Source organism: Capricornis sumatraensis, chromosome 3, assembly GCF_032405125.1.
Source record: "Capricornis sumatraensis isolate serow.1 chromosome 3, serow.2, whole genome shotgun sequence".
Taxonomy (NCBI): domain Eukaryota; kingdom Metazoa; phylum Chordata; class Mammalia; order Artiodactyla; family Bovidae; genus Capricornis; species Capricornis sumatraensis.
Window position 1 is genome coordinate 84,184,280 of NC_091071.1, and position 21,915 is coordinate 84,206,194.

Sequence of the window (21,915 nt, forward strand, 5' to 3'; positions counted from 1 at the left end):
TGAAAAGCCCTCTACAGACCAAGGAGGTCCTAGCTGGTATTACCAAGTCCTCTATTTATTAATAAGCAGAATAAAAGTGAGGGGTATAGGCTTGGTGTCTGTTCTAGCCCAAGGCTCATTTCACTAGTGGAAATTCCTACCCATGATATGGGCACAGCAGCTTCTTGGAATCTATACCTGTTTCCAGCACATCCAGTCTCTGGGCACATATAAGCAGTTATATTTCTCATTCGTGCGTCTGAACTTTAAGAATTTGGAACCTGTCAACTATAGCTCTCTGCTCTTGAATTAATTTTGTTTCTTGCTCTAGCAATCTAAACTTTCTTCTCTTGGAATCCAATATAAACCCACTTTTAAAAAATATATCCAGGTAAATGTGAAATGAAGCAGGATTCAGTAACAGTAATCAGTTCATTAAAGTATAGTCATACCCAGGTAAAACTCCTTCTATCTCACAAAATGAGGGGAAAAAGTATCAAGCTGAAATGGCAATGGATATTAAACTGGGCATAACTATTTCTTAAATAACTGTGTGTGAGTGTGTGTGTGTGTGAAAGAGTATAAATTTAGCCACATAGATTTCAATTACATGTACTTAATATATTTATACTATTATTACAGATATCCAAAGAGACCCTACTCAAAATGAAATTACAACCATTATTTGAAATTAGAATAAACTAAAACTATATAATATGGATCAATCAATCAAACTAGGAGAATCCGCTAAACCACTTTGCAAAGCAGTTTGTTTTGTTTGATTGTAAATGTGTGATCACATAATGAAAAAAATTCCGTAGGGAAAAAGGATTCACAGATGCTAGTGAGTCACATTAAGACAAAAACTGTGTCCTTGCATGGCCTCCATTGAAGCCAACATTATAGGAGATTCCTGATATAAATAGATGATGATTATTTTTCAAAAATCTTAAATTTTGTACTTTCATATAAAAAGATTTTCAAATCGCTACTACTGCCGCTGTGTCACTTCAGTTGTGTCTGACTCTGCGCAACCCCACAGAGGGCAGCCCGCCAGGCTCCCCCATCCCTGGGATTCTCCAGGCAAGAACACTGGAGTGGGTTGCCATTTCCTTCTCCAATGCGCGAAAGTGAAAAGTCACAGTGAAGTCGCTCAGTCGCTCTTCGTGACCCCATGGAATGCAGCCTACCAGGCTCCTCCGTCCGTGGGATTTTCCAGGCAAGAGTACTGGGGTGGGTTGCCATTCAAATTGCTGCTAGCATCAAAAACCTTGTAAGTACCTAATTCGTTTTGATTTTAAATAATTATAAGTAGCATACCATATATATATCACAAGCTTTGAAACTGAATAAAGAATCCTTACCCATACGGAGCTCCAAGTGAGAATATATCTTACATTATTACATATTATACAGTGTTGTGATATATTAGCTCAGATCTAAGGGACTACAAAAGATAGGCAGCTTCTGAAGTATAAATAATATTTTGCCAAAATGAGAACTTGGGGGAAAGACTATCCAAGAGCAAGATTTCGACCTATATAAATAAAGCATGAAGATTTAAAAGTGCATGACCTGATTTGGAAATAATAAGTCATGCAATATAATTAAATGATTGAATGCACAGAGGTGGAATAGCTGAATGCAAACCTGCCAAGACAAGTCATGAAAAGCCTTAGATTCCGTATGAGATAGTTTAATAACTTTGCTAAAGTTAACGATGAGATATCAAAGGGATATTTTTGTGTAGGGATGTGGTGATCAGAATTGTGTTTTATAGAGTTCTGATGGAAGGACCAGACCAGGTGAGGACACAGACCTGATGCACAAAAGCTAGTTAGGGGGTCAGTGCAACTATTTAAGTGAAATATGACACAGGTTTGAACCAGGGCAATGGAAGCGAGAGGGGATTTACATGATACTTCAGAGTAGGCAGAGATGGGAAGTGGACTGAATGTAGAAAGAGAAGGATCAGCAAAAATAAGCATGCCATTCCAGCCTGGGTGACTAGATGGATGGTGAGGTTATTAAGGGAGATAGGAAATAATGTTGAAAACTTTTGAAACTACCATGGATTTAAAAAAATACATTATACCATATATATCGACTGGAGAAAATACTATGACATCCAAGTTAAAAGAAGGCATGTTCAGGTTAGCACTGGAAAGAAGTGAACTTTATCTTTTTCAATTAAAACAGCATACTTATTAGCTAAATCCACAGTTAATATTCCAGTTTCCACATAGTAACAGCTCACTAAATTTCTTAGAATACATTCCTCTATCCTCTCATTTCTCAAACTAATTCTTTCCTATAGGTATCCTAGATTTGTCAATCACACCTTCTCAAGCTCTAGAAATTGGTGATGCAAACATTTCATACTCTCCTAGAAAAGCATGGGTGCCGGAATGGCACTCCAGTCTTGCTATTAGAAATGACCAGAAGAGGATGGTATGCGTTTCATGTGGATATAGAAAGTGGAGGTGGAGAAAAAGGCAACTTCTTCCTATTGTGTTATGCCTCGGCCTTAATAAGGCTTCTAGAAGAAGTGGTCAGTGCCTAAGAGTCAGAGCCAGCCGGCTGTGAAGCTGAGTCAGTGGGGGCGCATGGCAGTTACCTAGTGAAAGCTGGGATGGTTTGGGAGACATAAGAGGGAGAGTAAACTTAAAGGAATGCATGTTACCTTCAACGTCACAACTCAAGTAGTTACGCACTTCATTCAAAATGAAGTTGATGTCTTCTTCGGAAGGAATGGGATGGTGTGTAACATCAGTTGGAGTGTCGGTAGTGCCAGCTATAGTCATCTTTTGCCAGGGCAAGAAGAAAATAACTCTCCCATCACTGGTCGCTGGGTCAAGAAGTCCCATGCTCTCTGGGCTGGGGTGAAAAGAAAGGGTCACATATTTCTGAAGTCAGCCAGAGTTTGATCTTAATCTGCATTCTAAAACATTTTATTCACTAATTCTCATATAAGCAAACTAGGAACACACGAACTATTACTTTGACTGCCGCTAACCTAATCTAGAAATTCCTATAAGAAAAAAATGGTAATACAAAAGGAATCAAGTAAGTGTTATTATAATAATATTCCACAGCAAACCAGCAATGCAAGGTGAGTTAAGTAGGTGGACTTCAATTCCAATTGTTTGGGTCCTTAGATCCCTTGCACCATTCACATCAGATAACATTAGCAGGATAAACGCCTATAATTTCTTTCATGATGGTCACTTAAGAATAGTTCTTCAACCTTTTTTCAAGCCCATGGAAAGTATTTTCCTGGAACATCTGACATTTGGTACATCTTTCAGTATAAGGTCTGAGAAGTCTGTGAGAAAAGTGAAGGGTCTAACTTTCTAGAAACTAAAATATAGTCCAAAAGTTCTTTACTCCTTTGTGCCTGAATAAGCTTATACCACTTCACCAAATATGAGATTTCTTACTTTATTTCAATTTTACTGAAATCTCAAGAAATGCATCCATGAGAAAAGGGCTCAGTTTTCTACTACTACCTGGATAACAGTGTACTTGGATAAGATCAAAAAGGAGAGAAAGATTTTAGCAACGAAAATCTTTAAATAGGCAGAAGATGCCAGTGTATTACACTACTAAATTAACCTTTAAGGACGCCTCTTCTGCCAGACCAAAATCTTCAAAAATATTAAGAATTTCTCTAATACCTACTTCATATTCTAAAACCAAATTGTAAAACACACTTGCAAGAAGAGGCAACTGAAAATAAACACTGACAAAACCTGCCCAGTTGTGTTATTGAATCATTAGTAACTGCTGTTTTAATGGATTCATTAACCACTCTAAAATTTTGGAGACGTTGTTAAAATGGCAGGAGGAATCCCAAAGTGTCATTTTCAAATAGATAGCTGAATATGACTGAATTCTCATAAGGAACCAATATTAAAGATATTTTCTGTAAATATATTTTCAGCTTCTATTAATAATATTTCTTAAATAGGAAATATAATTCTATTTGGCTTCAACAAATTCCAAAAATCCCTGTTATGCTCACACATTTTAAAAGACATACAGTCAACTATTCATAGTTGTCTTTCTCTTAAAATGAAAAAACCAAGAAACTCAAGATTCAAATGTGTAAGGATGAGAGTTTGAATATGTTTAAAAGCAAACCAAAAATGACTTTTTTATGAAAAAGAAATCCACAGTCAGTTTAGTTAATGCATCTTCTTCACTGAAACTACAAGGAGTAATAATATTTCTTTGCAAAGACTCGTCAGCCCCATGAAATGCCTGCCATGTCCATACAGCCTTTGTAGAAAGAAATCACTATCTGTAGTCTATGTGAGACACAGGAGAGAGTAGGCTTCAATTCTCCTATTTAGCACATGCAAAGTGAAGTTATTCAGTCGTGTCCTACTCTTTGCGACCCCATGGACTGTAGCCCACCAGGCTCCTCCATCCATGGAATTTTCTAAGCAAGAGTACTGGAGTGGGTTGCCATTTCCTTCTCCAGGCAAAAATCACCCCAAAGTGCGTCAGTCATTTAAACCTTCAGTGAGGATCTCATCTTCACTCAGGGTTACTTAAAGTAATTTTACTTTCAAAAAATACACTGAAAGCTATAAACATCGAGTATTTTCAGTCTCTGTATACCTAAAGTTTTCCTTTGTACTTGCCATAAAACTTGCTAAAGATCTTAAAAGAAACTAGTTAAAATATGGTTTGTATGCACCTAATTTGATCCTGGGTTGATATGCCCTTAGATTAAACTTGTCACTTTGTGATAGAAATTAGCTCATGAGTTCAAACTTTCAATTTGGTAAATAGTCCTATATTGAAACAAAAGGATAAATTCCATATTCTAAATTTTAAGGAACAAATTACATGTTGGTATAATATATATATGACCATTTTATGGGCCAGATACTATGTGATGTATCTAAGCAACTCAATAGACTTGATCAACTTCAGCATAAAATTATAATATTCAGCAACTGAGACATGAAATGCTGTTGGAAAAGCACAACTACTGAATCTTTTAAAACCTTTCAGTGCAATAAAAAGCAGTTTAAAGGGTGAACGTGATAGTTACCAACACACACATAACTGGAACCTGTAGAGAATCAACTGCTTAAGTGAAGACATATGTGTCAAACATAAAATTAACAAGCACAGAGGGAAGACAAAGCTATTAATGAATGGTATAAAAATTTAAGAATCCACTTGGAAATACTTCTCATCAGTTCTAAATTACCTAATTCATAACTCACCCTTAGGGAAAAGTTTGTTTTCTTACAAAGAATTAATTCTGCAAGGTCACACAAAAGTTTGAAAATGCCTGTTAACAATAGGGATGGTATATACAATGCGGTGAGGCATAGTCTAATTCACTTGACATCAGCAGAAGAAGCTTGCTGCTAATTTATGTGTGTGTCTAGGATTAGATGTAATGAAAATTTTTCTCATGCAGACCATTGCCATCCTGAAGTACCCTTATTTAAACTGAAATCAATTTATTGCTAACTACTCAGCAATCAGTGTTGGAGCCAGCAGTATGCACACATATTACGGGGAAAAAAAAAACTGACCTCTCATCATTAGTAAAAAAGCATCTGTAGGCTAAAAGGAGGAGACAACTATTTTCATGTATTTCAGTTATTTGATGTATTGTAGTTACTTTTTAAGATCATCTACCCACAACTCCGATGAAAATTCCAGATTTTTTAAAATTGGAGGATAATTGCTTTATCGTGTTGTGTTGGTCTCTGCCATACAACAATGTGAATTAGTCATAAGTATATATATGTTCCCTTCTGCTTGAACCTCCTTCCCAATCCTCTAGGTTGTCATAGAGCAGCACCTGGTTGAGTTCCCTGGATTATACAGCAACTTCTCAGTTCTTAATGTAAAGAGTGCCTTCAAAAGTAAATGATTTCTGTGTGTTGAGTTTTCTGAAAATAAAACAATCCAGAGATAGAAAGAAAGCTGCTACGATGGCATTAGATAATTCCACATGTGGAATGTTAGTTAGGGTCATAATAAGCTGAATAAATGCCATGAAGACTGCATACCTGGTCCTCATTCCCCATTTAGCTGCCTACACTAAATAAATCAGTGGCTCCTGAAGTCACTGTATTGTCAAACTGATCAGGTTCTAGTTGAAATGCTAGGCCTTAAGTTATTTTCAGCTGGCTTACAAGGGCAGCACCATGAGGTCTTACTCATCTCTGAGGACCTAGTAGAACCCTTGAGTTACAGCTGTTGAGTGAAGACTGACTGAGAAATCCAGAGAGCTATTTCAGTCTGAGATCTCTTGACCTCACCCACCCAGGAGAACAATTTGATATGGAGAGAAAAACCGTCCCTCGGATGCCAGCGATACAGCTGCTCAAAGTCAGTACTGAAAGAGGGACCAAACACTTAACCCAGACTGTAATCCCAAACCAAGGGACTCATCTGCAAACAGGGACTGAACAGGAACTGGGCTGCCAGATCACTCCTCTATGGTTCCCCACAGGATGTTTAGTGGTTGTGGTTCAAGGTGCTAAAAACGGAGATATTAATTTCTCCCCAAGTAGAACGAGATCACTTACTGCATCTTAAACAGACCCAGCTGTGACTAACACTTTTACAACTTACAGGCATGGGTCTGAAACTAATGCCTAATTTTTAGGATTAAGAAAGACTTTCTGTTTTGAAAGTATTACATGCAGGTGATATATATGTATATCTCTTAAAAACCACCTATCTGCTCTGTTGTTAGCATATTATAAAGCATAGTATAGAACATATGTATAGCATGAGTTCCTTCATGAAAAAAAGTTTAAAAGGATATACATTTGTGCAAGCATAAACATAAAATTTTATGGAAGAAACCAGAAGGAAGCATTATTGAAAACAAGCTGGGGACATGAGGAAAAGAGGGAGACTTTCACTTTTCATTCTATATCTTTCTATTTTTCTAAAGTGATTACTTTTGTTTATTTTTGTCTACAGGAGTTATCTGGGCAGTAGAAAGATAAATCATATTTTGTTTTATATTTTAATATCTATATATTTAAAATTCCCTTATAGGTATTAGATTAAAATTTTAATTAGAAAAAGGAACAATATCAATTTGGGCAAGTTAACACAAAAAGTTAGTAGAACTCATCAAAAATTTACTAGTCATTATTATGTACCAGACAATGTACTAAGAGCTGCGGATGTAGCAGTCAAGAAAATAAAGAGAAAATAAAGGAATACTGTTAAAATGTACACAAATTAGGAACTACCATGAGACAAGGAACCAGAAGCTGAAAATGAGCAGCTTCCCAAAGCTGCACAGTTAACAAGGGGTAAAGTGATGAACAAACCAGGAAGTTCTTTACCAAGGTATCACCTTATCTTACTCTTCATACTGTCTTTGTCTACTTCAAAGAGTAGACTGTCTTCATTTTAATGACAGGCAAACTAAGGTTTACAGAATGAAATGGCTTGTTCCAAACAGTGTCACTATGAAGTGGCAGAAATAACATAGGGAGTAACACGGACTACTACTGTGTCCTCTGATATCATGGGACAACAGTGAAGAAGACATGAAACACAGTGCTCAAGTAAGACCTAAGCAAATGTAAGGGTTGTGGTGATGCGTGTGTGTCTGTACTTTAGGTACTACATCTGTACTCTAACAGATGTTAAAAAAAAATGCTTCCAAAACCTTACAAACTAGCTGACCTTGCAGATTTTTATCCGACACAAAATAAATGCATATAATTGTGTCTGAAACTATATTTGAAAACCTCTATATACAAGAAACATTTCCAACATGTACATATATTTACTTCTCTCCTTTTCATTTGAACTAAACTTCTGCTTAACAGTTTTTAAAACTCTATTAAGGACCACTGCATAAGTTTTTATTATTGAGGTGCGAAGCACCATGGTCTCTATAGTTCTAAGTGAAAACACTAATGACTATCTATTAATTATATGTAGACATTTAGAAAACGACAAAGAAACCTTGGAAGCTGGTGGATACGAAATTTTGTTAATATTCTTCTTGGTAGCAGTGTGATATCTTTCTCATTAGAAGTGTGCTTGGTACAATATCTTGGACTCTTTTCAAGAAGACTTAGTGGAAAACTAATAAGGCAGCATCATCTATTACATAGTGGGATGGGATTTTAGAAGAATGCAGATATTAAATGAAATATCATGGATCTGTATATCTGTTTTATCAAATATTAAAAATATGTCTTTTATGGAAAATTATTAGAATATAGAAGTGATAACTCCCATTCTAACCATGTTACCTAGAAATTATAACCTTTTACTCATAATCATATCACCCAGAGGCAATCACCATTGATATTTAAAATACTTCTTTTCATCTTTTTCTAGATATTTATATAATGTTTGATCATGTTACACATACAATCTTGTATCCTCCACTCTAAATTAACACTGTATCTCTAAGGTTTTCTTAGGACACTAAAATTATTCAGAATTTTTAATGGCCATATAATACTCCCTGTGCAGATACACCATAATTTACTTATCCATTCTCCTAAGGTTAGAAACTGATGTGGTTTCTAATATTTCTCAACTACAAATGATGTCTTAATGAATACCTTGAGCATAAATCATGATTTCACCAAATTATGTACTAGTTTGCCTATTAGATTACCACATATGGGAATAAAAATGTTCCATATTCATTATGGACACATGAACTTTTCCCTAGATATCTTGAAATGTACATTACGGGTAATCATTATCAGTTTCTTGGGATCATGTTTGTTTTCAAATTTATTAAAAATAAAAAATACTAAAAATTCAAATGCACATAAAAATTGCAGTTTCATGTGCATCACCCCACTTAAAGGATTTTCAATTAATAGCTGTTCTTATTTCATCTCTATCCCTGCCCATTTCTCGACCTCTGATTATCTTTGCCAAAATGATAAATCAGAAATTACAAATTATTTTTCAAAATATATTTCAAAAATTATAAACATAAGAATACTTGGTCCTCATTTTCAGATTCTTCAGAATCAAGTCTGGGTATTTTATAAAATGGGCTTTTTAGTGTTTTCATGTAAATGTCTTATGGACATTTTTGAAAAATTAATTTTAGAGTTTTTATGAAAATTAAAATTCAAAAATACTAAAACTTAGCCTCTGATGATGAGTACACTGAAAAAAGGTACAAAAACAGATTCCAAATCACTAACTCATAGAAAGGAGTATTGCCATAAAAACTACGAAATTCTCAAGCCTGGTTTGCAATTTGTGTTTTGGAAGAGCTTTTTTTTCAGTCATTTCTCCTCATTTTGAACAGTGAGCTAGACCATCTATTATTAAGAAAGGTATGCTATAAGAATACGTGTAGACAGTTTCTTGCAGCCCTTCTTCTCTGGTGACGGTGCATGAGTGGGAACACGGGTACCTGTAGTAACCAGGCATCACGATGTGGACGCCAGCACTCGGCTGGCAGATAGCTGTGGTGTCCTTATCATCCATTTTGCGCACAGTGTCTGTGAAAGGTCCCGTGGCATTGATAACACACTTGGCTCTCACATCAAATTCCTCCCCTGTGAAAGAAAGCAGTGTCAGTCATACACCCCATTTGTTTCTCTGCTCACTGATGCTTTAGATTATTAACTCATCTATTAACTTATGGTGGAGTATACATTATCACTTAAGTAATACAGGCAACCAGAGTCATTGAGAAGCCACACAACAGGCCTGCATGTGAGTACATTTAACCAAAAACAAGTCCAAACTGCAGGAGAAAAAGCACGCTGCTTTTTCATTTCAGCTCTCATTCTAGTTTGCAAAATGCCTGGCATTAAAGTGCCAAATAAGAAGAAAGTGAGTAAATGAGCTGCTTTCTCCTTAAAACTCAAAAGTGTGAGCAGTGGTTTTGAAGGAAATGACATAATTTTGAAACTTTGCCCACATGGGCACAAAACTGGACAGGCAAGCAAATCTCACCAAAGCTAAAGTGATTGACCTGAATGGCACGTAAGCACACTGCCTCTGTCACCTAAAGGATACTTTTTGAAACTTGCCACGTTTATTGACTTTTCTTAATAATATGTTTTTGTAAAGAAAACATAAAGCATTCATAGCTGTGGGAATTTTGCAGACATTATTATCATGATCATCATTAATGTTTAACACAAAGAGGAAAAAAAATGGCCAGGTTCCACAAAGGAAAATTTTCATGTGAAACCAGATGTCGTTGACAATAAGGAATATAGGTAATAGGACTCTGAAATCTGGCTTCAATAAAAGAGAAGTGACAGAGAAATGATCATTCAGTCATTGTACAGACAAGGCAAGATGCTAAGAAATCTGCCCTGCCGGAGCCTTCGCATACCTGTGAGCACATCCTTACACCGTGCACCGCTCACACGCTCTTTCCCTGTCTGGGGGTCTGTCTTCTTGAGCAAACTCATGACCTCCATGTAATTGGCCGTGGCAGCCCCATACCTGGCAGCGGTGAGAGCAATGGCAAGGTTCATCCGTGCGTCGTTGTGTTGTCCTGCAGCGGGAGAAAGCATCAGAGGAGGGACAGGAGTCACCTCAGGCCACGGACTGGTGGTACAGAAGTGTGTCACCAGAGATAGGTCACATCTGCCCCTGTCACGTGGGATATGCTTGATGGCTGGTCAGCTTTACAGGGCACGATTTGGAAATACATGGTCATTCTCTGTCAGGCATTTACCTACCACTTCCACAACTGCACTTTGTGTACCACAAAACGATGCAAAGCCTCCCTTTCCTACAGAGCTCACATCAATTATCTGCAAGTTAAGAAATAAGTAATTATTCTCTCCGTTTGGGAACATATGCATATGTCAGGCTTTTCCTAATACAGACAACCCGTACACGTGAAAGCGCAGTAATTCAAAACTTCAGAATATTTGACACCCCAACTGGTGTTGATTAACAATTTTTATGAATACGTGCTCTATCTAATATTCAAAATCAAGAGCTTAATCTTCCATAGAGAATCTCTCAGTATTCTATAAAAGGAGTTTTCTGGGTTTGAATTTCAATCAGAGCTCCTTAAAATGTTAACTTTTTGTTTTTCGTCGTACATAAAAGGTAAGAAATTAGGCAGGGCAAAATTTAATTACAGAACAATTCCTACCTGTATTGTTAAAGATTTATTGCTGAAAAATCTTAGTTAAAGAAAACTGAGGGGGAGGTGAAGTGGGGAAAGATGATTAATCACTTTAAAATACTGGCATCACTAGAGACTTTTTCTATTTATTATTGCCAGTGGAGTTAACGCTGACCAGGAAGAATTACTCTACATCACAGGGGCCAGGTTCTCTGTGCCCTGAATAATTAATTACACAGGACTAGATGTATTGAAGCAGAGTTCAAATTCCCACACATTGGGATCAGTTCTATCAAGATAATACTGATAAAGGGATGAATTTATAATGGATATTGTTGTTGATTTATGTTGCCGGCATACCAAGCATTTAGTATAAATGGTTTATGTAAAGTTTCTTCCTTGTGATTCAGTCTGTGCCGGGTCAGAAGCACCACTGGTAATCGGCTGTAGCTAAAAGGGCACAGTTATAAAGAGAGAATCAATGACAGGACCCTGCCGCCCCTCCCCACAGACAGCTTATTCTAGAACTGCTAAACTAATGCAATCAGCCAAGACCCTTCCCTCAAAATTAAAGTCTCTATCAAGTTAGGAACATACATTAAACCTCGACACGCAAAATAAGGAGTTATTTTATCCAAAGATGAATAGAAGGAAAGTAGAAGAAAGGAAACAACAGCAGTGGCAGCTGAACTTTAAGTCGAAAGAGAAGAGGGGCAGCATTTCTATCAATTTCACCTAGCATGACCCTAATGGTGCAATTAAAATAGTAGGTATATTTAAAACTAAGTTTAAGAAACTGACTTTTATTAATGTGGCCATTTAAAATTGGAAAATATGATCCATAAAGTCAAAAGCATGCAAACAGATTATACATCTAAATTTTAAAAAGTACCCATCCCACCGAATCTTTCTAGTACGTAACAATGAAACATTTAAGGGGTAGTACAAGAAATCCAAGTCATGTTCTTAAGGTAGAAAAACTCTCACCAATGCAAGTGTGCCTCAACTTAGACACAGGGTGAGAAAGCCACATGTAACTCAATTATTTTAAATCCTATATGACATTATTGTTCCTAGGAACCAGGCAGAAATTCATTTATTAAATGATAGGTCCCTTTGTAAAGTGACATATTGTTGTTATTGTTTAGTCGCTAAGTAGTATCCTACTCTTTGCAACCCCATGGACTGTAGTCCAGCAGTCTCCTCTGTCCATGGGATTCTCTAGGCAAGAATACTGGAGTGGGTTGCCATTTCCTTCTCCAGAGGATGTTTCCGACACCAGGAACTGAACCCACATCTTCTGCATTGAAGCGGAATCTTTACCACTGAACCTCCAGAGAAGCCCCTGTAAAGTGATATACTGTATATCTATTTAACGATCATCCAGTAATGAAACTAACTTTTGAAAACACACAATTTTTCTTTTAATATATTTTCCAATTATAGAATCTCATTGGAACAATATTTGTATAGTTCATCAGGCTCTATTGTTTCTATACTAAGACACACCTCCTATTAGCTTCCAAACACCAATACTTTTGAAGGTAAATAAGATGAACCTCAGTTAAAAATGTGAGGTGGAAACAAGTCTCTTTGCTCTTTATTTTGCATGCTTACCCTGATACCCAGCAGCATGCCTTGACTCGAATCAGAAATGTCCCTTATTTATGAAGGCTCTCCCTGCAATCTTCTACTCCCTTTATTCTTGAAAAAAATTATTTACAACTTCTTGAACATCCATGTCATTTCATATCTCCTTGCCTTTGTCCACATGAATTCTTTTGGCTGGAAAACCATTCTGGAAGCTCTAGACAACTCCTATTTCTCTCCCATGAGCTGATTCAAATATCTCCCTGTAAAGACTGTAATTATCTGTATTGAACCCCTCCAAGGCCAAGTTGTTCATCCCATTTTCTGAATCCATATTGTACCTTGTACAGACCATTTCTACAGTCTTTATGAAACTAGTCATCCATGTATCCATCAACTTGAGAAAATGGTAAGCCTTAGTTATGAGTCCGGCACTGTGACAAACGCAAGAAACCTAATGGTGAGAAAGATACAGGGATGCTTCTGTTCTCCTGGAAGTAACATTCCACTGTAATTACCGTGTGATCTCCATGTCTCCTCGGCCTTGTCACTGGAAGGCAGGAAGTCTTACTTTTCATCTTTTTCTCTTTCTCATTAGTACCAAGCACAGAACAGGTATTCAGGAAGTGTTAAAATTAGCCAAATTCCATTTAATGTGTTAAATAAACAGGTTTATTTATAGTCTTAGATTTTTACAGTCTTCCAGACTTATATAAATCTTATAGCCTTTATAGATTTATAGTATTATCTCTAACTATAAAACAGAAGGCTTTGTCTAAAGTTAAAAAAAAATCAGTTTATCAGTAAGTTGGTGGCAATAAACTTAAGGGAAGCAGAGAAACCCCAGAAGTGTGCAAAATCTAAACTTAAATCCAAACTAGCCCTCATATTTAAGTTGAATAAGTGAGACAGAATGAGAAATAGATATGAATGATTCCCTCTAGACTTAACCCACAAGTTGCCCCATGCTTCACTGGGAAATGCAAACACAGTTATTATAAAAACTGAGGAATTAAGCAACCTGACTTTCTTCTGGGCCCAAGAGTTCACACCTCTACCCAAGAGTCCCCATCTCTGCAGTCATTAAGCTTAATTCAAGTACCTGCTTTGATTCAAGGCTGACCTCCCACTCCTCGACCCATATTAAATTCACCCTTTACCCTGAGATACCCAGAGGCTCACAGTGTATGCTTCCTGTGATAAGTGGTATATGTTCATTATTCTTAACTAAATTCCCCCAACTCCTTTTCCTGACATTCTGAAAGGTATCTATATTATATGCTCCTGTAATTTTACTGTTAAAGAAAAAAGTTTTTGATAACACTGCATGTTACTGGAATGCAAAACAATAATATCAACTCCCCCAGCCAATTGATCTGCTTATTAAGTTTGGATTTTCAAATCCTTTTCCTCAGAGCCATGCAACAGGAGACTATTCACTGATTCGCTTCACGTTGGCACTTACGCAAGGACCAGACTGGGACTGTGAAAATCTGTTTCCTACTCTGTTCCCCTTTTGCACTTGAAATCTTACATATGTGCACATACTGAACTTACAACTCAGACACGAAGAAGCACATAAGAGGTGGGACTATAACTGCTTTTCCTTGTTTAGGAAAACAAAATGTAAAATCTACCCACCAAAGAGAATGGAGGTCAGTAGTAACAGAGAAGGATTTTGCCTTAGTTCACAATGGCCTTGCACCCGGGATCATGAGAGATATTTTAAAGTGAAAAACATTTTTAAGATATAATTCTCTAGTATAAGATAGGCCTCAAATATAAATATTTTGGAGACAGAGCAATATTGTTCTCCTTAGAGGGTTTCAAAGTTTGGCAACTAAGTTAACATGAAAAATAGCTGGTAAAAAAAGGAGGCGGGGGGGAGAGAGAGAGAGAGAAACAAGCATTGAATGTGCAAAGAGTATGAAGAATGTATAAATATGAGAAAACTCCAACAAATTACCTGGCATTTTCCTGATCCTTCAGATCTAAAACTCCATGATGCCCTGAAATTCTACATACAATCTTCTTGTACAGCCTACTGTTAAATGGTCATTTACATAGATAGTCACTGACCTATCCATGGAGCCAGAAATCCATACAGTCTAATTGTTAGGAAAAAAACACTCTGATTACTTAAAATAATTAAATATTTATTAAAATAATGTGATCATAACTTTATCAATTAAAATAAAAAATGTGCTGAGAGTCTTTCTTTCCACCTCCCTGTGCCCTGACCTGGGTGTTAGGCATTCATGTGACTTAGTCTAGCAGAGAGAAAAAGCATGCAGAAGGAAAAAGAACACCTCCCTGAAGCATTAATCCCATCTCTAACAAAATCCACAGGGCATATGCTTCATTGTCTCAAACTGACAGTGATACAATGACCTCTCTCAGGAAGCTTTTTAACAGTCCAGCAAAGGTAATTAGAGGCTAAGGTACCAAACTCAAACTGATTTAATAGAATCATTATATTTAAAATACCCCTTTCTCATGGGAAGAGTGAAGTAGAGGCAGAGCAAAATAGGTGTGTGTGTATATCTGTGTGAAAAGTGATTACTAAATTCTCATTTAAGTACATAGGAAGAGTAAGCTTGCAAAGAAAAAGTCAAATGAGAACATACTTTTCAGGTAAATTATAACAACAGTGCAATCTTCCCCCAAAGTAAATTATTTATAAAAATGGTTATTTGTGTGGGAAGTGGAGGGGGTCAGAGAGACACATGAAGCAGTTTAGGAAGAATATACCTTACAAGACACAGCAGAGAGCCTTCCCCTGTGGCTGAGAGGATAAGAATTACCTGCCATTGCAGGGGACGTGGGTTCGATCCCTGACCTGGAAAGATCCCACATGCTAGGAAGGCAACTAAGTCCATTTGCCCCAACTATTGAGCCTGTGCCCTAGAGCCTGGGAACCGCAACTACTGAACCCATACCCTGTAACTAGAGAGTAGCCCCTGCTCTCTGCGACTAGAGAAAACGCCCAGGCAGCAATGAAGACTCAGGACAGCCAAAAATAAATAAATAAATAAATAAATAAATAAAATTATTTTAGAAAAAGAAAAGATATGGCAGAGAAGGCTCTGGATTGGGATAATGGGCTAACAAGCTTTGAGTGAATTACTAACCTGGTTGGCGGAATGCAGGTGATACACTGCATTCCTCTGGGTTTCAGCATCCTATAAACAAAGAGAAGCTAGGTGGGTACCTCTGAAATTACACAATGCATGCATTGCATTAGCCAAAAAGTTTGTTCAAGTTTTTCTGTGACATGCTATGGAAAAACCTGAATGAACTTTTGAGCCTACCAGGTAACAGCTACTCTTCAATAGCTACCTATCTCAAGATTTCACTTCAATTTTATCCTCATTTGTGATTTCTCTGACTTTGCTTTGAAAAAGCATAGGATTAAAAAAGACCAAAAGATAAGTGTTTTATAAAGACACCAGAAAAATGAAGGGAAAAATCATATTCATCTATCGGATCTAGAATTATAAGGAAATCTTGATTTGATTAGCTTTTATGAGCCACATACTATATTGCAAAAGTTCTCCCAATTCTTCACCCCTCCTGTATCCATGCCCATTGACAAAAAGTCTTCACAGTGTTGATTCCCACTCTGACTCTGGACCCAGACACGTGAAACTGTTTTGGTCAAGGGCATGTTAGCAGATGTGATTTGGGAGTGTTTTATCTAGGTGGTTCTTGTCTGGGGTTGGGTGAGCGATTCTTCTGGTCTCTTCTCCTATCAGCTGGTGTAGGATGGCTTTGCTGGGATGATTCACCACAGGCCTTCATCATTCTCCTGGTACCAAGCAGGTTAGCCTGGGCACGTCATTTCTAGCTGTGTCTTTTTTTAAATATCATTTTATTTATTTATTTATTCTTGGCTGTGCTGAGTCTTCATTGCTGCATGGGCTTCTTCTCTAGGTGCAAAGAGCAGGGACCACTCTCTAATTGCAGTGTGTGGGTCCAACAGCTGTGGTTCCCGGGCTCTAGAGTGCATGCACAATAATTCCTAATTGTTTTCATGCTACTCAGATTTTATAATATTATGTGGAATTGTGAACACACATAACTTACACAGGCAATATAGCCAATTTTCTAATAAAATTAGTCCCAGCTTAAAAGCAGGTCAATCTTTGAGACCGCATTCTAAGATAGCTATTAAGAATACAATTTATTTTCCTATATTAATAGAAATACTATAAACAGATTAGTGATTAGTTTGTGGCACAACTTGGACTACAAGAAGATGAAACCAGCCAATCCTAAAGGAAATCAGTCCTGAATACTCATTGGAAGGACTGATGCTGTAGCTGAAACTGCAATACTCTGGCCACCTGATGCAAACAACTGGCTCATTGGAAAAGACCCTGATGCTGAGAAAGAATGAAGACATGAGGAGAAGGGGACAACAGAGGATGAGATGGTTGGATGGCATCCTGACTCAATGCACATGAGTCTGAGCAAGCTCCGGGAGTTGGTGATGGACATGGAAGCCTGGCGTGCTGCAGTCCATGGGGTCGCAAAGAGTTGGACATGACTGAGCAACTGAACTGAACTGAACTATGCTCATTTGCTCAGTAGTGTCTGATTCTTTGCGGCCCCATGGACTGTAGCCTGCCAAGCTCCTCTGTCCATGGAATTTTGTAGGCAAGTATACTGGAGTGGGTAGCCATTCCTCCTGACCCAGGGATTGAACCTGCATATCCTGTCTCTTGCATTGGCAGGCGGATTCTTTACAATTGAGTCAGCTGGGAAGCCCAAATAAAGTGGTCATCCTTGAATAAAACTCTGCTCTTTCACACCTCTGACTTTTCACTCATGGTATTTCTATCCCATGGAACATCTTGCCTTATCTTATAAACTATTCAAACATCTGCCTGATGATAGGCATTAAGGATCCACTGAGTAGGGAAAATAATCTAACACTGGTCTCTGATCTATAGAACCACGTTCTAAGAGGGAGGACAGGTAAAATCAACTGAAACAAATTACTAAGACAGTTACAAACTGCAATAATGGCCACAGAAGGGAACATTCTGTGGGCAGGGAGAGCAACTCCCTGGGGAGTTAGGGAAAGCGGGCAGTTAGGGAAAATGGTCAAGATAAGCAAGAAGTCTGAAAACGCAGAGACCACCACCTGTAAACTTTAATCCCTATTATGCTAAAGCTGAAACTCCAGTACTTTGGCCACCTCATGCGAAGAGTTGACTCACTGGAAAAGACTCTGATGCTGGGAGGGATTGAGGGCAGGAGGAGAAGGGGACGACAGAGGATGAGATGGCTGGATGGCATCACCAACTCGATAAACGTGAGTCTGAGTGAACTCTGGGAGTCGGTGATGGACAGGGAGGCCTGGCGTGCTGCAATTCATGGGGTTGCAGAGAGTCGGACACGACTGAGTGACTGAACTGAACTTAACTTCATATAAGCTTCATATAAGCTTCGGATATAACTGCACATTCAGTTCAGTTCAGTTCAGTTCAGTCGCTCAGTTGTGTCCAACTCTTTGCGACCCCATAAATTGCAGCACGCCAGGCCTCCCTGTCCATCACCAACTCCCAGAAATGTGACTGTGGTATTAGGACCACCACATTTGATTAATCTCTGCAAAGTGATTTTTTTCATTATACTTTATTCATATTTCATATATATTTATCAGGAATTGGGTTTAAAAATCTTCCTAGGCTGATATACATTTTTGCAGGAAATATCTTCTAGTATAGACTGGTGAAATTCAAAACAAAAGCATTATATTCAAAGTTTATGAATTGAAATAATTTGCTGTCACTTATCCATACTAGAGTTCTCAGCAAATGACACCTGTTAGCCGTAAGCATGTAATCATTGTTATTATTAAATACAAAGGTACAATTAAATACAGGCACAGAATGTGACCTACATCATAATTCTACCCAGCCTTTCTCATTGCAATATCCTTTTCATTATCGTGGGCCTTTTGTTCCTTCATCTTTCTTTTGTCTCACCCTAGGTTCTCAAATAAGCTATTTACAATCTGAATAATTAGCAATCAGCATGGATCTGCGGTCTCTGGCCCCATGTAAACGAAACACTGTGAAGTGCCTTCACATGACATATTTAAGTACATAAAGTTTCTATACCCTCAGGGCTTTCCTTTATTGAAAAAGTTTTACATGAATTTAATGAAGAGTAAGTTTTGTACTTTTCAGATACTTAGGAATCTAGCTGGATTTGGATGAAAATAAACCACGTTTAAACTGCAAAAACAGAAAGCTCCAGGGATTCATTTGCTCTCATCTGTACAAAAATGTCTATACATCCATTTATGCTGCAGAAGCCCCTCACCTCCCATGCCTATCCAGACCAATTAATTCTCTCTCTAGCACAAGTCAAAAATAAGTTTTTATACTTGTAAGGAAGAAAAAGGGAAAATGTGACAAAAAATGGTTGAAATGCAATTGAAAAGTCAGGAAGCACAACACTCTGGAGACTCTGACAGACCACATAATCATGTGGCCTAAAGCCACAGGTCATCCTCCTTGGTTGTTTGTGACATGCGCCAAAGTCACTGATAAGCACCTCCAAGGATAAGGGTCTTTCTTTACTGAGAGTAGCCGTGTGGCATGCGTGGCATCTTAACCCAAAGTAACTGACTTGAGGATGCTTGATATTTATTTCTTTAACAAATATTTATTAAACACCTTATTATGCAACAGGCAGTGAGCTAAGTATCATTGTGAGGAGCAGATTGAAATGGATTGGCCCAAGACTGCCCCAAGACTCTGAGAACAAGAGCAAGTTTACAACCTAACTTGGAAAGGCTGCAAGTTCCAAAAACTCTCTCCATTTCTTAGCATTTTCCCTTTCTCTTTCCTCTGCAGGTTTCCTACAATATCACCCAGCATAGTGCTCCAGACACACCTCCTTTCCTCTCTTTATGTTACAGGAAGATTCACAAAGCTTCCTTCATAGGAGTGGGCTTAAGTTCAAGCCTCATCTCTACCAACCGTGAGACCTCATGCTAGTTGCTTCATCCAAGGTTCAAGTCACTATCCGGGGCGGATAACAGTGGGATTGACAGAGGGTGAGGAGTGAGGCAGAATGCATGTTATGACATCATGTGCTCAGTCCTGTCTGACTCTTGGCGACCCCATAGACTACAGCCTGCCAAGCTCATCTGTTGATGGAATTTTCCAGGGAAGAACATGGGAGTAGGTTGCCATTTCCTACTCTACATGACATCACAGTTCTCAGTGAATATTAACTATTATTATTAAAAGGTTAAAAAATGTACTGAAAAGTCAAGACCATTTTGTACCTTAATTGAAATGTATTGCTACTGTTCAAAATTCTTAAAAAATAAAAACAAACAAAAAGCTCAGTACATTTTCTAATTCTAAATAGTTTCTGCTCATCAACCCGGCAAACTTTTTCTGAAATGTGTCAACTAATCTCTAATCTCTGCATTTCCTGAACAATGCTTTTTGTTTCTCTTTTTTTCTCTCTCTCCACATTTTACCACTGATGAGCAAATATTCTTTTCTGGGTGCCACAAAGGACAGGAATTTAGGAGAATGGTTTTCAATCCAAAAGAAAAACTGCACTGACACGATAACAGAGTGTTTCAAAGTATCAGAATCACCAAGTCTTCATCCAGAGGACTTCATTTTCCTTTAAAAATGGGGAGCCTCTGCCAGTTTTTGCAAAGGAAGTCAACTCTTGCTATAAAATGAGAAAAGTCAAAAGGCCCAAGTTCTAATGCCTCAGAGAGTCACTAACTGGTTGCGTTTGTGTAACAGATACTGGGTTTTGCTTGTGTTTGCTTTCCTACATCCACCCATCACCCATTACAAATGCCTTGTAAGAGGCAGAGTCTATACCTCCACCCAGGGACACAGACTTCTAATGCCGCTCCACCAATCAGATGCTCTCCACGCAGATTTCAGTGCAGAGCTAGCGACACGGAGAACTGGACATGGAGCCTCCAGTCTGATGGTGGAGGCAAAGTAACAGCAGCAACACCCTCCTCCAGGGGAAAAAGACAGCGACGTGAACAGTGATGGCAGACGCACTGCACAAGGGGCAGTCATCAGCTTGAACATCTTCAGTGCACCAGTTCTAGGATAGGGTTTTGGCCTGTAGCTTTGATTGCTGCAATTATTTATGTCTTCAGCAGCTTTCCCAGGATTTCTGCCTCTTGTTCAAGGTCCTCTCAAAAAGTTCTTTTCTCCTTAAGTCAGCCCAATTTCTTTTTCTTTTGATGGTTTAGTTGTTAAGATGTGTCCCAACTCTTGCGACCCCACAGACTGTAGCCTGCCAGACTCCTCTGTCTGTGGGATTTCCCAGGCAATAACACTGGAGTGGGTTGCCATTTCCTCCTCCTCCAGGGGAATCTTCCTAATTCAGGAATCAAACCCAGGTCTCCTGCATTGCAGGCAGATTCCTTACCGATTGAGTCTTTTGCTTGTAACTAAGAACCAGGGCCTAGTACCAAGCCCTGTGCCTCAGTTTCCTCACTGCTCGAACCACAGAGTGGCACTTCAGGATCTCTCTGGTTCCTTCCAGCTCTACGAGTTTTATAAGCTGCCATCACAAAATGTCAAATAAGCCAACTGAGAACCAAATTCTGTAAGGAAGGAAAAGAAAGGCTTCAAGGGGGAACAATCGACCTCTCATAAAAGGATTGGCCAAAGTGAGTAAGCAAATCCTTTCACTCACCCAGAACTGCCTCCCAGGCTCTGTTTCCTCATTCACGTGTGAGCACATGCACACAACTTTTCACAAACCCGCTGAAACGGCTCCACCTGCCCCAGGGGTGATTCCGAGTGTGAGCTACATAATAAATACATGAGCTGTGTCCAAAGGACCAGCTGGGGAATTCTAACTGGAAGCAGTCTTTTGAGAAGCTTTATCTGTTGCAAGTGAGTAGTGTATCTTATCAGATTCCTCCCTCTAATCACAGGAAGATTCCACACCTTATCAAGTTGTTATCAAATCAGTCTGACCAGGGCACAACGTCCTGATTGAAAAGAATGTGCACTCTCACGTGAGCATGAAAAGCAGGCTAACTCTCAGCCCAGGCAGAACACTGGGCCTGGAGATCCAGAACGCCCAAGTCCAGTACACACCGCCTCACAGACCCACGTGATCGCTGGGCACATCTCAGAGTTAACACCAACTTCTTTGCCACTTACCCTGAAATGATCGGGTTAGAGCATGGTTTAGTTGCTAAGTCATGTCTGATTCTTGTGACCTCATGTAGCCCT

General features: G+C 38.4%; 1 protein-coding gene across 1 annotated transcript in view; it reads right to left on the reverse strand.

The window, feature by feature from the left end:
• The window catches only part of GPD2 (glycerol-3-phosphate dehydrogenase 2), a 144,021-nt gene that overhangs the window by 18,723 nt on the left and 103,383 nt on the right, over nt 1-21,915 (reverse strand). The window contains exons 7-9 of the mRNA XM_068968988.1: nt 10,319-10,483; nt 9,383-9,527; nt 2,663-2,856 (exon numbers count right to left, since the gene is read on the reverse strand). Of these exons, the coding sequence (XP_068825089.1) occupies nt 2,663-2,856; nt 9,383-9,527; nt 10,319-10,483 (504 nt within the window). The remainder of the gene's footprint in view (nt 1-2,662; nt 2,857-9,382; nt 9,528-10,318; nt 10,484-21,915) is intronic.